We start from the raw sequence: 14,232 nt of genomic DNA, 5'->3' as shown, positions 1-14,232 counted from the left end.
GTGTTCAAAGATTCATGTACCTGATGCATGCCATAAAGATGAACACTCATTCAGGGTATTCACAGAAGCTGTCTGGAACTGGAGGAAGAGCAATGAAGCATTATAATAAATGAAATGTAAATAAAATTCAAATGAAACATTAAAAATATATATCTATTAGCAGCTTCCTGGTTTGGGGTTGGTTTTTTTTGTTACTGTTGCCTGTTGGCGTAAAATCAACTATGATAAAAGGTAAAGTAATCTTTGAACAGACCAGCTCTTCCACACAGTGAAACAGGGATAATTATCCTTCTATTAGCAACACCTCATATAACTTCCTTACTGCCAGGATAACCTGATCACTATAGAAAGAAGCAGGCATGAAGGGAAGAAAGGAAACCAAGAAACAGAATTTTTTAAAAGCAAGGTGACTTGATGTACATTCTATATGTTTTTTCCCAGTCCCAACCTTTTTACATATTAATGTCCTGTATGAAGTAGCATCTTTTCTTCCTTTTAAGAAATAAAGTTCTGAACTTCAACAGGAATCATGCCACAACCAATGCACAACTCTCCAAGAGTCCATCCCTGCTTGCAGACCTTACTACAGGTCTGCTCTGTTCTCCACTATTCTTCTGTCCAGCTGTTGCGCCTCATTTTAGCTTTTAGGGGACTAGCTGTCTACCTCAGCAGCCACTGCCTTCATTGCTTTGATTCCAGCCTTTGGATGAGTCTTTTCTTTACCACCTAGAGTTCTCTCTCGTTCTTAGCACCTCAGTGAGGACCTGCTCTTTGTTAGCACTCTGTAGGACAATCCAAAAACCTACTACTCCTTCTCAAATTAAGTCGAGTTTTTTGTTGGGGCTTTTTTTTTGTGAGGTTTTTTTTTTTTGTGCTCTTACACATTCACACAAATGCTAGTTACTTCTATGCTACAATATCCAACTGTGTCTCTGCCCTTAACAAGCACCCATTGCCCCTTCTGCATACTCAGGAAGACTCACACATTCCCTGGAACAACCTATACACCTCCACACCCAGGCTGACTCTACACATTGCTTTATACATGCTGTTCCTGAGCACATTCTTTTCCCCACATTCACTCAATCACACCCTCTTCTTGCTCTAGTACTGTTCAACTTTTAAAAGCACAAATATATTACTCTCAAGGCTGGAGTTTCAAAGTTTTGTTAGATGTGAATGTTACCAAGTAAAAATGTGGAAGCTCAATGTGTTAAGAAGCTATCTTGTGGCTGCAGAAAGAAAAGGTAAAGTGGTGTGTGCATTAGTGAGTGGTCTATGAAGTAGAATCATCCAATGGTTCACCTGAAAAGACAAACATGAAAGAACACCCTTTTGAGTTTATATTATATCCAGATTTAACAGGCGCTCCACAGTGTTCTTACAATGAAATAATATTTTAGTAGCTGGATTCCCATCCAGCTTGTTTCTTCAAGGGAAGGAAGTTCAGGACAGACTTGGTTTGCAGCACACTGGCTGCACAGTAGGGGAAGACTACTGACCATGATGCAGATTTTGCTCCCAGCTTAGTGGATTTTCTTGATGTACATCAAGATCTTCTATTGTCTAATTATGCTGTACTTCAGCTGTTGAGTCATATCTTTCCATTCACATTTCTCCTAAACATTTCATACGGCAGTACTCAAAAAGAAAATACCTAAAAGGACAGATTTTTATCATTTTACATTTGAAATTGCCTTTAGTATTTTAAGTCTATTCACTCAGAAATACAATGAGATAACGTACTGTACATAAAGTTGAAGCTCTTAAGGTAGCAAATGCTCAATAGCTATAGACACAAAAGACGACTTCAAATAGCTGCCAAGAGAGCAATAGTACGGTTTCATCTGCAGAAGCATACGGTCCCTAACGCAGGCACAAATTTTACAGTACTTTTAGAAATTAATCTACTGAAGCAGTTTCTCTGCATGAATCAAAATAGCTGTAGCAGGGAAATTGGTAAAATAACTAATCCTACCTTAAAATAAGCTAACGTCTCTGTACAATGCATGCACACTATATTTAAAAACTGTTTAAGATGGGTAGTGTCAGCATGAATTTTCAATTTGTATCATAAAGTACTTGTACTACATGTTCATTCTTTGTATTTTAGACATTAGTATATAAGAGGCCTGTACACAGAGTTCAGCTGAGGACAAAATGAGTGGCAGACATTACTTCATAGTTAAATGGGACAGCCCCACTGTTGTTGAACCAGGAGAGCATACAACTGGAGTCCACATAATACAATTAGCATGCCATTTTGCAGTGTTCCAGAATGAAATGGCCTTACAATCTCTAATACTGGGCAACACCTACAGATCAAACTCACAGCACTCTTACCAAGCATAAATCCAATTGTAGAACTAGGATTATTCAAGGCACTTTCACATACATGAAGTCCTAAAAGACTTCAGCAGGCCTTTGTGAAAGTTCATCTGGCAGCAGCCCAGATATGAATTTGACTCAAAACTGATAACGGCAATAATAATTCCCAAGGGAAAAAAGATAAAAGGAAACATCATTGGGATAATCAGAGAAAAATCAGAAAAGGAAGATGGGGTAAAGGCTAAAAAGCACATGCTCACAATTTATACTACAGTATTTTAATTCACATGTTCAGTTTTCATTTATTTTACTGGACTCTGGTGCCACTTGCGATGCATATCTAGAAATCATCTGCACTTACGTCAACAATTTTGGTCCTACTATCAGGAGAAAACTAGTACCCAATTGTGAAGTCCAAGCATCCAACTGCAAAATCTGGTTCCAGCCACATTCAAAGGCAAGTATCTTGACTCTAATAGATAATTTCAAAAGACATGTCACCACTTTGAATAGCAACAAATCTGCAGTTCCAAATAAAACTGATCTTTCATAATTTCCATAATCAGGATACAAATTGTGAAGCCTATGCCTTCTAAACCTCTAAACTTGATTCATTCTCTAGCAAATTCTAAACCCTATTCCAAACTTAATTCACACCATAATATCTTCATTTCTTTTAAAACTCAAAATGACAAGAGCTGTAGTAAAGCACTGCCCTTGGTGGGTCATTCTTACAAGTTTCCTGCTAACACTAGCAATCCACAGGATATGTTTAATCTATGGGATCTTTAGTCTCTCCCTAGGATGAGTCTTCATTATTCAGGCAGAAGGGAGGTGTGACAAACAATGAACCACAGAAATCAGGTCCATAATTGCCATTAGGGAAAAAGATTGTGACATGTTTTATGTTTCCAGTAATGCATTGCTATTGTCAGCATTTCTTCCTTATTTACATAAAAAGATGCTTTATCTAAAATCCAAAAATAGTAACAGTAAGGCGCAGGAAATATAAGAATCAAAAGCTTCATCCTTTTACAATTTTGGCCTTTTACATCCCGTGAGAAATGTTAAAAAATAAAATAAGAAATAAGATGTTCCCTAAACTCTTGTGCTAGAGTTGTACTTTTGCATTTAATTTACACAAACGTAGCTTAAGGATCAAGATATATCCTAAGAAATTTTAGGTTTTTTCACCTACCCTTTGCCCACAGTGAAAATCTTAAGCACTTATCCAGAAGATTCAACTTTGATTAGAAATGTTATTCATTTATCCCACTAAAAGCAATATTAAAATCAACACTAAATTGAAAAAGAAGCTTTTAAAACCTAATTTTAGTATTGATAATATGCATAACTGTTGAAACTTTGTAAGTTCTCTACACTCCCGCTTGATCTGTTAAGAATGAGGTAGACTTAGCACCATCCCTTAAAATTCATATGCACGCTCACACAAATAAGGAAGCCTTGAGATTAAGCTGAAAACAATATTTTAGGAACTCTCATTATAAATATAAAGCTACAATGTCATAATATAAGTCAACTGAGATTACACGAACAGTTGTATCTAATTTGGTCAGTGAGGTAAAGTTATAAAGCTTGCACAAGCATGGGGGAGATTTGGAATTTATGGCATTAATTATTTAATTGACAACAAATAAAGTAATATAGCAAAAATTTAAAAAGCGGCCTTCAGATGACTGGAGAGACAATTACAATACAATGACATAGCCACAAGCTGAAAAGACCCTATCGATACTAGCAGCAGACAGACCAGAAAAATCCTAAAGTGATAACAAGATTTTCCTCTTCTTCCTGAGAAAGGCTTAATCACCACAGCAGAGAACATTTTTTTCCATGGAGGAGTCCGAAAGAGCTGGTTTTGTTCCCAAATTCAGGAAATAGCAAACTTTAATAAAACAACGGACAAACTAACTCTTACTGTGGTTCAACTTTACAAGCACTAACAATGCAAAGGTATTAATTTACAGCATACTTAAACTAAACACCACTCCCATCAGTACTTTAACAGTTGTCATCAAGAGACTAGTAAAACCAGAGCCTCATTACACTGAAAGAGCTGACGCTGTTAACACACAACTTGATAAGAAGTTGCATTTCAGAATCAAACATCCCCAGGCTTTGATTTGAAAATGCCCATATTGGTTGTCTCCCAGGACATAATTCAGTAACCATTTACATAGCTTCCATTGGGAATGAGTAGTAGTTATGATAATGTAGTAACTAATGCCCAATTTACTAACTCTGGGAGGAACTCCAGGAGGAAAACTTGATTTTATTCTCTATAACTGTATTTTACATTTATCTTCCTAAAATATGGGAGAGATGTTTTAAATCACTAGTAAGATAAACTATAGCCCTACTGAATGCATTCTCAAGACTACCTGCATATGTATACTGGACTGCTCTCAGATGAGTTGTATGAGCAGAAAAACCCCAAATCTTTACAAAAAGATAAACAGACAGGTGCCAACAGACACTTATCAAAACATGCATTTTAAATACATTTAAATATTTGAATGGTAAATCTGGATTGTGCCATAAACTAAAACACTCACTCAGAGCACTGGTCAGAGAAACAACTAGAAGGTAACTTCTTGGCTGTTACTAATTTTGAGCTTACTGGGTCTCAATGCTCCAACCATCTGTCTGTTCTGAAGATCTTTCTCAAGTACAATTTCTATCTCACAGACCTGGAAAGTTTTCCAGGGACCATTTGTCAAAATAAATACAATTCCTCAGTATAACTTTCTTTTCTAGCGAAAAAAGAACTTTAAGGAGTCCTAGCTAGCTCTAATAACATATTTTTGTTTGACTCTATCCCCACATACTCCACCTGCTCAGAAGCTGAGCAACAGAACCCCAAGCATATGGAAATGACTAGGCTAAAATCCAGAGCCACCATAGTGATTTCCTACTGCTATCAACACGCAAGTTTACATGCAAATCTTCTGATTGCCCACAAACTGTGCTTGCACTGTTCTCTACGTGCAAAAACAAAACAGACACACATCTGTGCTTTTGACCCCAGCAGAGCCCTCATGCACAGTTTAAGTGCTAACTTCTGCTGGTCCTCTTAACACTAGGAGGTTCAACTGTTAAATTGCAAACAGCTCTGATGCATATATTTAGTAACAGGAGCTAAATCACAGTCTGAAACAAAAGCACTGAAATAAAAGTGATAATACCAGGTCCCACTGTAATTTGGCCCCAAAGCTGGTAACGCATTTAGGGAAGGTAGATGATGTCTGAAAACTGAGCAACGATCAGCTTGCATGTCTAGGTGTTTCCAAGTAGCCCATAATCAATCTTACGTGCTTGCAAGGGGTCATAAAGATGATAATGACTAATGATGTTTAAAAATTGGTGGAGTACCTATTATGAGGCTATTCCACCCATACTGACCTGTAGATCTGATCTTTTTTAAAGGTTGCTTCATATAAGAAAGTTTAAGCGTGGCTAAACACATCAGGGTCAGAAGCCAACATTTTGGAATGAAGCCTTCAGATGAACACAGTAGAGAGGAACATTCAGGGTTCTTTATTGCTTTGTCTGCCTCCACACCTTTGTAGTAATTACTTTTTCCAGTAAGTTGGTCAAAGCCTGCAACATAACAGAATTCAAAACATTGTTCAGATATTTAAGAAATCACTATGCTCTACTACTAAGCTTTCAATTTGAAATTCAACCAGACATAAGAGGAAAATTTAATCACTGTTTACTTCTCGCATGGAATTACCTTTAGTAATTATCTGAAGTATTTCTTGAGCTCACAGATACACAAAATAGCTTCCACTCCTCTTTAGCACAGTTCCTCATAAAGCATAGCTTGGCTAAGCCTCCAATGTTTTTCTGCCAGAAATTACTATGTTTTTCTATGCAGTGAAAAGACATGTGTATTATCAGACAAGCTCTTCTATTGGATTTATATAGTATCATATCAGAAATAGATGGGCTCAAATAGTCAGTAACCTGGCTACACCAACATATCAAGATAAACACAATAAATGACGTGTTCTATGGGGCTTGAGTGCCAAGTCTAGCCAAGCAGACTTCCATAAGACTAGGAAAGAAGATTGCTTAAATGGCAGTCCATCCTTCCACTTTTGACACATCTCTTAATTATTTTATTATTAACCTGGCTTCTAAGAGAGAGGTTCTGCCAGAAAGGTTTTGAGGTAATCCCACTACCAACTCCTTCCCTCACCCCGTTGTTGGAAAACACACTCCACAGTAGATTTAGCCAAACAGAACATATTCCAATCCCTTGGCAACCCAGTTCAGTCCCATTTCCTGTGTACCTTAAACTAGGACTCTGGAGCAGTTGATATTTGTTACAGGTTTGCTGCTGCTGCTATGGGAGGGATTACATCTTAACCACAGGTAGACTTCCAAAACAATTCAGGTATTTTCTCAGTTTTAAGCCAGTGACATCCTATTTTCCTTAGAAGCCCAACTCCTCAAAGCCTAGACATTTTACCCTATTTTATTCAGGAAACTGAACGAGGACCAATGAAGAGTCTACTCATACTACTATGATCTTCATGGAGCACACTTATAATTTTAAATATTTGCAGATAAAGCAGGTTTTCACTGCAATCACTGGAAGGCATAATTTTATCACTGAACAAGCCTAGTAACTCATATAATCTCTGCAAACTACATCTACTTACACCAGAAATAGTCTACCACCAGAATCAACTCAAAACTTGAATAACAAGAGTATTATGGAAATGAATTCATAACTAAGGATACAATTTTGAAATGCATTGTTCACAGAAAGAATATTTATGAACATAAAACTAAACAACAGGACATCCCACTAACAAAGCCCTTCAGGCTAAAGAATTTAAACCCAAATTTAAGATTACACAATCTCACAGAGAATCTGAAATACACAGCAATAATCTTTATTCATACTTACTTATTTCATGAAGTCTGGCCAAATCCTTGGGGTTTTAGGTTGTCTCTATCATAAAAATAAAAGACTTTTGCATCAGTTAAAAAAAAATCTTCAGGCACTTTTACCGAAGTTGAGTATCGTCAATCTAGCTTTATGGTAGAAGCCCAATAAAATATGCTAGACAGTTCTGTAAAATACTACTTTTTCTATTTTGGTAAAAGAAGTTCAATTTTAAGCAAATCCAAACCAATTATACTTCACTGAACCCATAAAAGCACACCAAAAAATACAGTACTCTTAATATGTAAAAACAAACATGCTCAGATGTCTACATTCAAATAAACATAGCTGTATTTAATTGACCTCCCCCTTTTCATTCACTTACGACTATTATTTATCCCCATTTGTAAGCATTTAATGCAGAACCCTGTCTTTACTGGGAGGGTCACTCTTACCAGGCATCAAAGCAATGCTAACTATACTTTTTCATAAAAGACAGATTATAAAGCTGGATTGGCAGACAGTAATAGTGCAATTGCATACAGTTCATACACGTTGTTCAATGATAACAAACCAAAAGATACTGGCAGCTATAGTGGTGCTCTAGATTCACATGAAAATAAGGGAGCCTCATGGATGGGGAATGCAACCTTTATCACAGTGAACATGTGCATGTATTGTCTTTAAAGTACTTTTAACAACAGATTCAGGTGAAGATCTGGCTCTAAGGAAAAAAGATAATGTGGGACTTACTACATAAAAGCTGCTTTACGCAGAAGCATGATTTCGAAATAAATAAGTTTTCCATTTTTTTTAAAGTTCTGTCCGTTCAGTGTTTACCAGAAGAGAGTGTGTGTATGATTTGGCAAGCTTTTTGCATATTTTCTGGCACTTAGAAGTATTTTAAGACTAATGCTGGCGTTTTCATAACTGCTAAATCATTAGAAAGATGACATTTTAAGTTTGCAGGGAAGTTAGCTTGGCACTGTTCTCATCTGCTTCCTCATAGCTAACCACAGAGTAGTATAAAACCTCAGAAGAATCACTGCTCCTTCCTAATATATCTTGGGGGATTAAATCACCTTAAATAAGAACCAACCTGAAGAATACTTACCCTTTCCATATAATACCAAACTTTCTTATATTCAAATATGTTTAAGATTTTTTTTTTTTCTTTTTTTTCATGTTTGGGAAAGATGCTAACCAGTCTGGCTGTCAGCTTAACCTTGCTCACTGCTAGTTACTGTAAGTTCAGCTGAAATGACAACAGGGCCTAGAGCTGCCGGCAGCCTTTCACCAGGCTGCGACGCAGATGAATGAGGATTTACTGTTGCAAAAGCCCACACAATGCAGCACTAGAGGGATGCATTCTCAATACACTGCTCGCTTCTGAACTTTTGGACTTTTGTGCTGGTTTAACGGTTGAATATCGAAGGAATGTTTTAACCATGACAGAACAAATGATCTACATCATCAATAGAATGATGATAACTAAAGACAGCGGTTGCCCTAATATAAAGTGATTAATTTGACGTGCTATTTGCAGAGGTGAGGAAAAAAAAAAATCTAAGTACCTATTTCTCTTTAGAGCAAATGTCAATTAGAAGACTGAAAGTACCTCCAAAGCAAATATTTCATTTTTATTAACCATAATAAACTAAGAGTTGAAAAGAAAGTTATATAAAACTTGCCAGAACATAGTTATTGAACAGTGCAGTTTCTAATCTTGGCAATAAATGTAGGTCAAGGGAACTGGAAAAATCTAACTGCTCTATAAATTTTTAAACCTGTTTCTTTCTTCAGAAGGAAAAGGAAATTGTTCCCTTGCATTTAAACAGACATCACTTCACTCAAAGTGTAACTACAGCTAGGTGGAAAGTTATTTTTGTCTGAACATAGAGGTTCTTGAACTTCCTTTGAAGCGTCTTTGTACCCTGCATCGTTTACTCAGCTCTGGTTCACACTTGTACTCAAGGTATCATGAGATATGTCACAATTACTATTGCTGTAATGCCAAATCCTTTGGCACTACACTGTAGCAGTTCCTTTCAGTAATATATCCCATGCAATCATAATTTGATACCCAGTACTCATACAGTGCATTAACAAAATACAAAGCAATGCATCATTGCAGAACTACTGTGAATATGAATGTGATAGCTTTGTAAATGTTAATTATTTACTGATGATTTGACTGTTTCACATACAGTTGTTGCTGACTTATGTAGTCTGTCTACACACAAAACTTACAAGATTGAATACTTAAAAAAAACATACAAAACCCTTGAAGATTCAAGCCTCTTGATGATTCCAAAAATCAAGGGCCATTTAAGAATCACATTTCCAAACAAATAAAAAGTAATTTTAGGCATTTAATTCCTAGCACAATGAATCTCAACTTTTCTAAAAAAAAAAAAGGCACCTCTCAAAACAAAATCTCTTAAGGTCCAAAAACTAAAACATCTTACCACTTCACTTTTTAGGATTCATATGTCATTTTTTCATATTTTCTGCATTCTAAGTTGGGTTTCTTCTAGTTTGCAAGATAAAAGCCTAATTACATATAGGCAGAAGTTGGGGCTTTCACAAAAACAAAGCACACTCCAATGAATTTACAAATCATTGGAGCAGTCACTGTGTTTGAGCATATGTGGGCTACAATACATAACTACAGCCAGCGTATTGACTGGCCCATCTCACAGAGCTCTCTCTTCCACCTCTTACCTCTGTGATACGTGATGAAGAAACCATCAAGTTTCACAACAGAGATAGGATTTGTGTGTTGCGTTCCAACTTGGCAGTCAAATGTTTTGTTTGTTTTTTGGGGGTGGGAAGGGTGAGTTGTACAAGAGTGGAAAACCTGGCCTAAGCTCATCTGATCTTTGGACACTGCTCTCGTTAAGTATAAATCTTACTTTTGAACTTCCTCCAGTTGCGTGAGAGGTGAAGCCTCCCAAACAAACAAAAAAAGAGTAATTCAGAAAGAGCCATACTGAAGACTTAAAACATGTTTGTCTTAAAATGTAAACCCTGAAACAGTAGCTCAAGGAACAACCCAAAGGAAAATGACTTCTAGCATATTGGTCTATTATAAAAAGAAGACCAAGAAGTTTTTTTGCTATATGCATTACGACTGTACATCTATGCTGTTTGTAAAGATGTACTTATAAAACTACACACTTTTAGGGAATTTAGGGAATACAGCAAAGGTGGGAACATCAAACATGAAATATCTAAGAAATGCTGGTGCAATGACCAACTGTGCAATCTTAATTTGTAGCCCTTGAGTTTCATTACATCATCCCACACTCCCTTTTCTGTACCATGGACAAGTTTAAGAATACAAGCATCTAAAATATGCATTTATTCCTCAGCATCCTCAAAGGTTTCAGATCTCAACCCTTTAAACTTTGAACTAAAAATTTCAGACATTAATTGGGTATTGCTCCTTCCCTCACAAAAAATAACTTATTCTGACTAGGGATCCATTAAATACCTACTGAAGTTGTATGTAGCCTGAGGCCTGACTGGTGACAGGGAGTAATAAATGAGACCTGGACCTGCACTGAACAAGGCAAAAAAGAAGAAATCAAATCTGCCAGTCCATCTGCTAAGTGGCAAAAGCAGCAGGGGCCTTCTCAAGAAAAATATGCTTCTACAAGTAATTAATGCATAAAAGCAAATTAAATTTGGACCTTTTTAATCTTTGGGTGTTTGACATTACAGATTATTGTAACTTTAACAAAATAACATTAATCAATACAATTGTGCTTTCCCTCCTTTAGCTGCCATAGTTTTCAAGCGTGATATTGCACTGACTCATTGCACTTAGTTCACACTCTGAAGAACAGAAGTCCAAATTTCACTAAGAATCAGAGTAACCAGCGATGATGAACCAATCTCCTTTCAATGAATGCTGCAAAAAGCATATAAAAAGTCTGACTTGCTACAGGACGACAAAGTCATTAAAAAAAAAAAAAGTATCTTAGGATGAAAAAAACCAGGTGTCAGGAACAACAGGAGACAAGTAGGATATAGATTTAAAGAACATTAGTCCACTCTAAAAGCACAAGGAAGCCTACTCAATATCAGAAAGGTCCAGATGAAGGAAAAAGTTCAGGAAATAGTTCAGACAGGTGATTTCTACAAGTATATAAGCACGCACTACCTTCTGTCTGCCAACCTGACTGAGCATTCTTTCATGCACAAGCACTAAGTGCTTTGACAGCTACTTGCAACTGACAGCAATCCAGGGGCACTGAAAGAGTACATTTCCTTGTTTTGCTTTGCAGGATTTTTGATGATAATGAAAACACCAGCTTTTCACCCTACCAGACAATAATAAAGGTATGTGGATAGTAGACCTTTTCCTGGCCCACGAGCAGCGTTGGGAAGGCCTTTTGTCCATGTTTAGTTCCTAAATAATGTTGTTATATAAGCAACAACAACAAAAAAGCATAGCACAGGCTGCCTGCTTTCCCAGCCTGCGTGCACCAGTACCTTCTAAAAGCAAGCTATTTCCAAAACGGTTTAGCTTAGGTTGCTAAAGCTACACCCTTCCTACGGTACTGGGCTAGGCGCATCCTCCGAGCCTCGCAGCAGGGAGAGCCGCCCCGCCCCGCCCACCCACGCCGGGCTCCCTGCCCGGGCGGCTGCCGGCATGCACTGCACCGCACCGCCTCCCTCCCGTGCTCAGGGAGTCGTGCGGGGCGAGGGTCCAGCAGCGCCGGAGCGGCGTCTGCCGTGGCCTTACGGGACCGTTCCCGCCCCACGGGGCCACCGGGTGGTACAAGCCCGTGGTGCAGCCCTACCACGCCGCGCCACTCCCGGCCCCGGCTCGGCGGGGCAACCGCGGCCGGTAGGACACTGCGGGGCGGGCCCCAAGCCGCCCGTCCGGGCCGGTTCCTGTCAGCCCACAGCACTGTGAGGGCGGACGGGAGCAGCCCCGCCCCACCTCGCACCAGGGCCCGCTCCTCGCATGGGCAGCCCCCACCCCGGCGGGGCCCCGCTGGTGACTAAGCACGCCCGCAGCCGCGCCGCGACCGGCTTTTTACCTCCCCTCCCGCTCCCCGGGCCCCGCCCGCCGCCGCGGCCCGCCTCTCCCCCCTCCCGCCGCCGCCGCGCCCGGCGCCTGCGCGGTGCGGCGCGGCGCGCGCGGGCGCAGGAATGTGCGTTACAGTTAAATAGTGGGCGCAGGGGCGGCCGCCGCGGCGCTCGGGGCCGGCAGGCGGGCGCGGGGCGGCGGCTCAGGGACGAGCCGAGCCTGAGCCGAGCCGAGCGGGGCGGTGAGGGAGCCTCCATGGCGTGGCGCGACTCCTGGGGCGGTGGTAGCGGTGCGGCACTGCTGTGACAGGAGCTTGGCAGCTGGGACCGGCCCTCCTCCCGCCCCACTCTCGAGCGGGGGGCCCGCGGCGGCTGGCCGGGGGCGCGGCGGCGCTCGGAGAGCGGAGCCGTGGCGGCGGCGGCGGCCGGGGGCAGCCGGCGTGTCACCGCCTCTATGATGAAATTTAAGCCGAACCAGACGCGGACGTACGACCGGGAGGGCTACAAGAAGCGGGCGGCGTGCCTCTGCTTCCGCAGCGAGCGGGAGGACGAGGTGAGCCCGCCGAGCCGCCGCGCACGTGGTGCGGGGGGCGCCGGGCCCGGCTGCCGCTCCGCTGTGTCCCCGCTGGGCCGGCCGGTGCCGCGTCCCTTTGTCTTGCCGGGGGGCGCGGGTCCCTCCCGGAGGACACCCGCCTGCACACGCGGAGTTGTGCCGGGGCTCTTCCCGAGCCGGGGGGTGGGGGTCGATGGTGTGGAGCCGTGCGGGCTCCCGGCCGCAACCCGCGCCGGGAGCGGGGTCGGCGGCGGGCGCCCCCCTCCCGCGCCGCGCCGTGCCGGGGGCGGGGCGGGCGCGGCGGCTCCGCGGCGCGCCTCTCGCCCACCATCTTGGGGCGGTGTGGCGGGGCGCGGTGCGGGCCCACGTGTGCGGCGCCCTCCTTTGTGCGTGGTGGCGGCGGGGCTGGGGGACGGACACACGGACATGGGGGAATACGGACCCGGCTTCCGAGGAGGAACCCGACACCGGCCGAAACTCCCGGGTTATCCTTTGTGTGCCCGCAAGGCGGAGGAAATCGGTGAATGTGTAATGGCGCATTGAGGGCAGGGCTGGTGCTGCCCTTCAGATGAGTGTCCCCCCCCGCCGGCTTATCTTAGGTGGGGTGAAAACATCTCGTGTTTGAAAAACCTGTTCTTCCCACCGAGAGGGTAAAATGGTGTTTAAAAATATTTTGTCAAGCAGCTCGGGGGTGGGAGGGGGGGCGTTGCGGTTTTGGTTGTAGAGGATAGCGCTCAGCCGGGGTTTTATGTTGCAGCAGAATCGGGAGGTGGCAACAAAGTTGTCCTATATTCCTAGCCAAGGTCAATTGCACTGCCCGTTATCTGGAAACTTTGCTCATGGTTTCATTGCACAATGCATTTATAGACTGTCTTAGGCTGGAAGCCTATGCTTTCCTGATTTTTTTTTTCTATTCTGTTGTTTAATAGCTGTAAAATAACTACAAATGTTAGCAGTTGGGATTTTCTCTCCCCCCCCCTTTATATGTTGGAAGAAACTACTGTCCTATCCAAGCTGCTAATATGGCAAATTTCTTGCTTAAACATCTACTAAGCAATATAATGCAGCAGGGAGGGGCCTTATCTCAAATACAGACCCTTGGGTCTAGGCAAAAAATTTGTATGGAATTCTGGTATATGCCATCCCCTGTATGGTATAAATACAGCCTTGGGACCACACTGATCAGCTTTTCCTAACCTCATAAAAGAGAAAGGTGCCCAGCAGGAATCTTGCTAGTTCTTGCTTTCTTTGGTCTGGCTTTTCTTTGGTTTCAGCAGCACCTCTGACACTCCAGTGTGCTTCCCTGTTTATCTGTCTTGGGTATTTATTTTTGGATGCTACTCCAGCTCAGACCTGTTTGGAGCTCAAACATCTGAGCCACTGTTAC

The 14,232-nt window shown here is 41.7% G+C and overlaps 1 protein-coding gene and 1 long non-coding RNA gene across 9 annotated transcripts in view; one reads left to right on the top strand and one right to left on the bottom strand.

Moving 5' to 3' along the window:
• LOC142051517 (uncharacterized) overlaps positions 1 to 12,387 on the bottom strand; it is a 33,203-nt gene extending 20,816 nt beyond the window's left edge. For both annotated transcript variants that reach the window (XR_012658525.1, XR_012658526.1), the window contains exons 1-3: positions 7,271 to 12,387; positions 5,752 to 5,949; positions 2,690 to 2,800 (exon numbers count right to left, since the gene is read on the bottom strand). This is a non-coding gene — a long non-coding RNA (uncharacterized LOC142051517). The remainder of the gene's footprint in view (positions 1 to 2,689; positions 2,801 to 5,751; positions 5,950 to 7,270) is intronic.
• The window catches only part of NUDT4 (nudix hydrolase 4), a 31,089-nt gene continuing 29,240 nt past the window's right edge, over positions 12,384 to 14,232 (top strand). For 2 of the 7 annotated variants that reach the window (XR_012658523.1, XM_075080652.1), the window contains exon 1: positions 12,438 to 12,845. Coding sequence is in view for 2 of the 7 variants with exons in the window: in XM_075080652.1 (XP_074936753.1) it covers positions 12,747 to 12,845 (99 nt within the window). In the remaining 5 variants the exon portion in view is untranslated. Of the gene's footprint in view, positions 12,846 to 13,184; positions 13,445 to 14,232 lie in introns of those variants that run through there. The other 5 variants (XM_075080655.1, XM_075080654.1, XM_075080653.1 and 2 more) reach the window with 4 other exon arrangements.

Source organism: Phalacrocorax aristotelis, chromosome 1 (assembly GCF_949628215.1).
Source record: "Phalacrocorax aristotelis chromosome 1, bGulAri2.1, whole genome shotgun sequence".
Lineage (NCBI taxonomy): Eukaryota > Metazoa > Chordata > Aves > Suliformes > Phalacrocoracidae > Phalacrocorax > Phalacrocorax aristotelis.
This window is presented reverse-complemented; position numbering and strand designations above follow the sequence as displayed.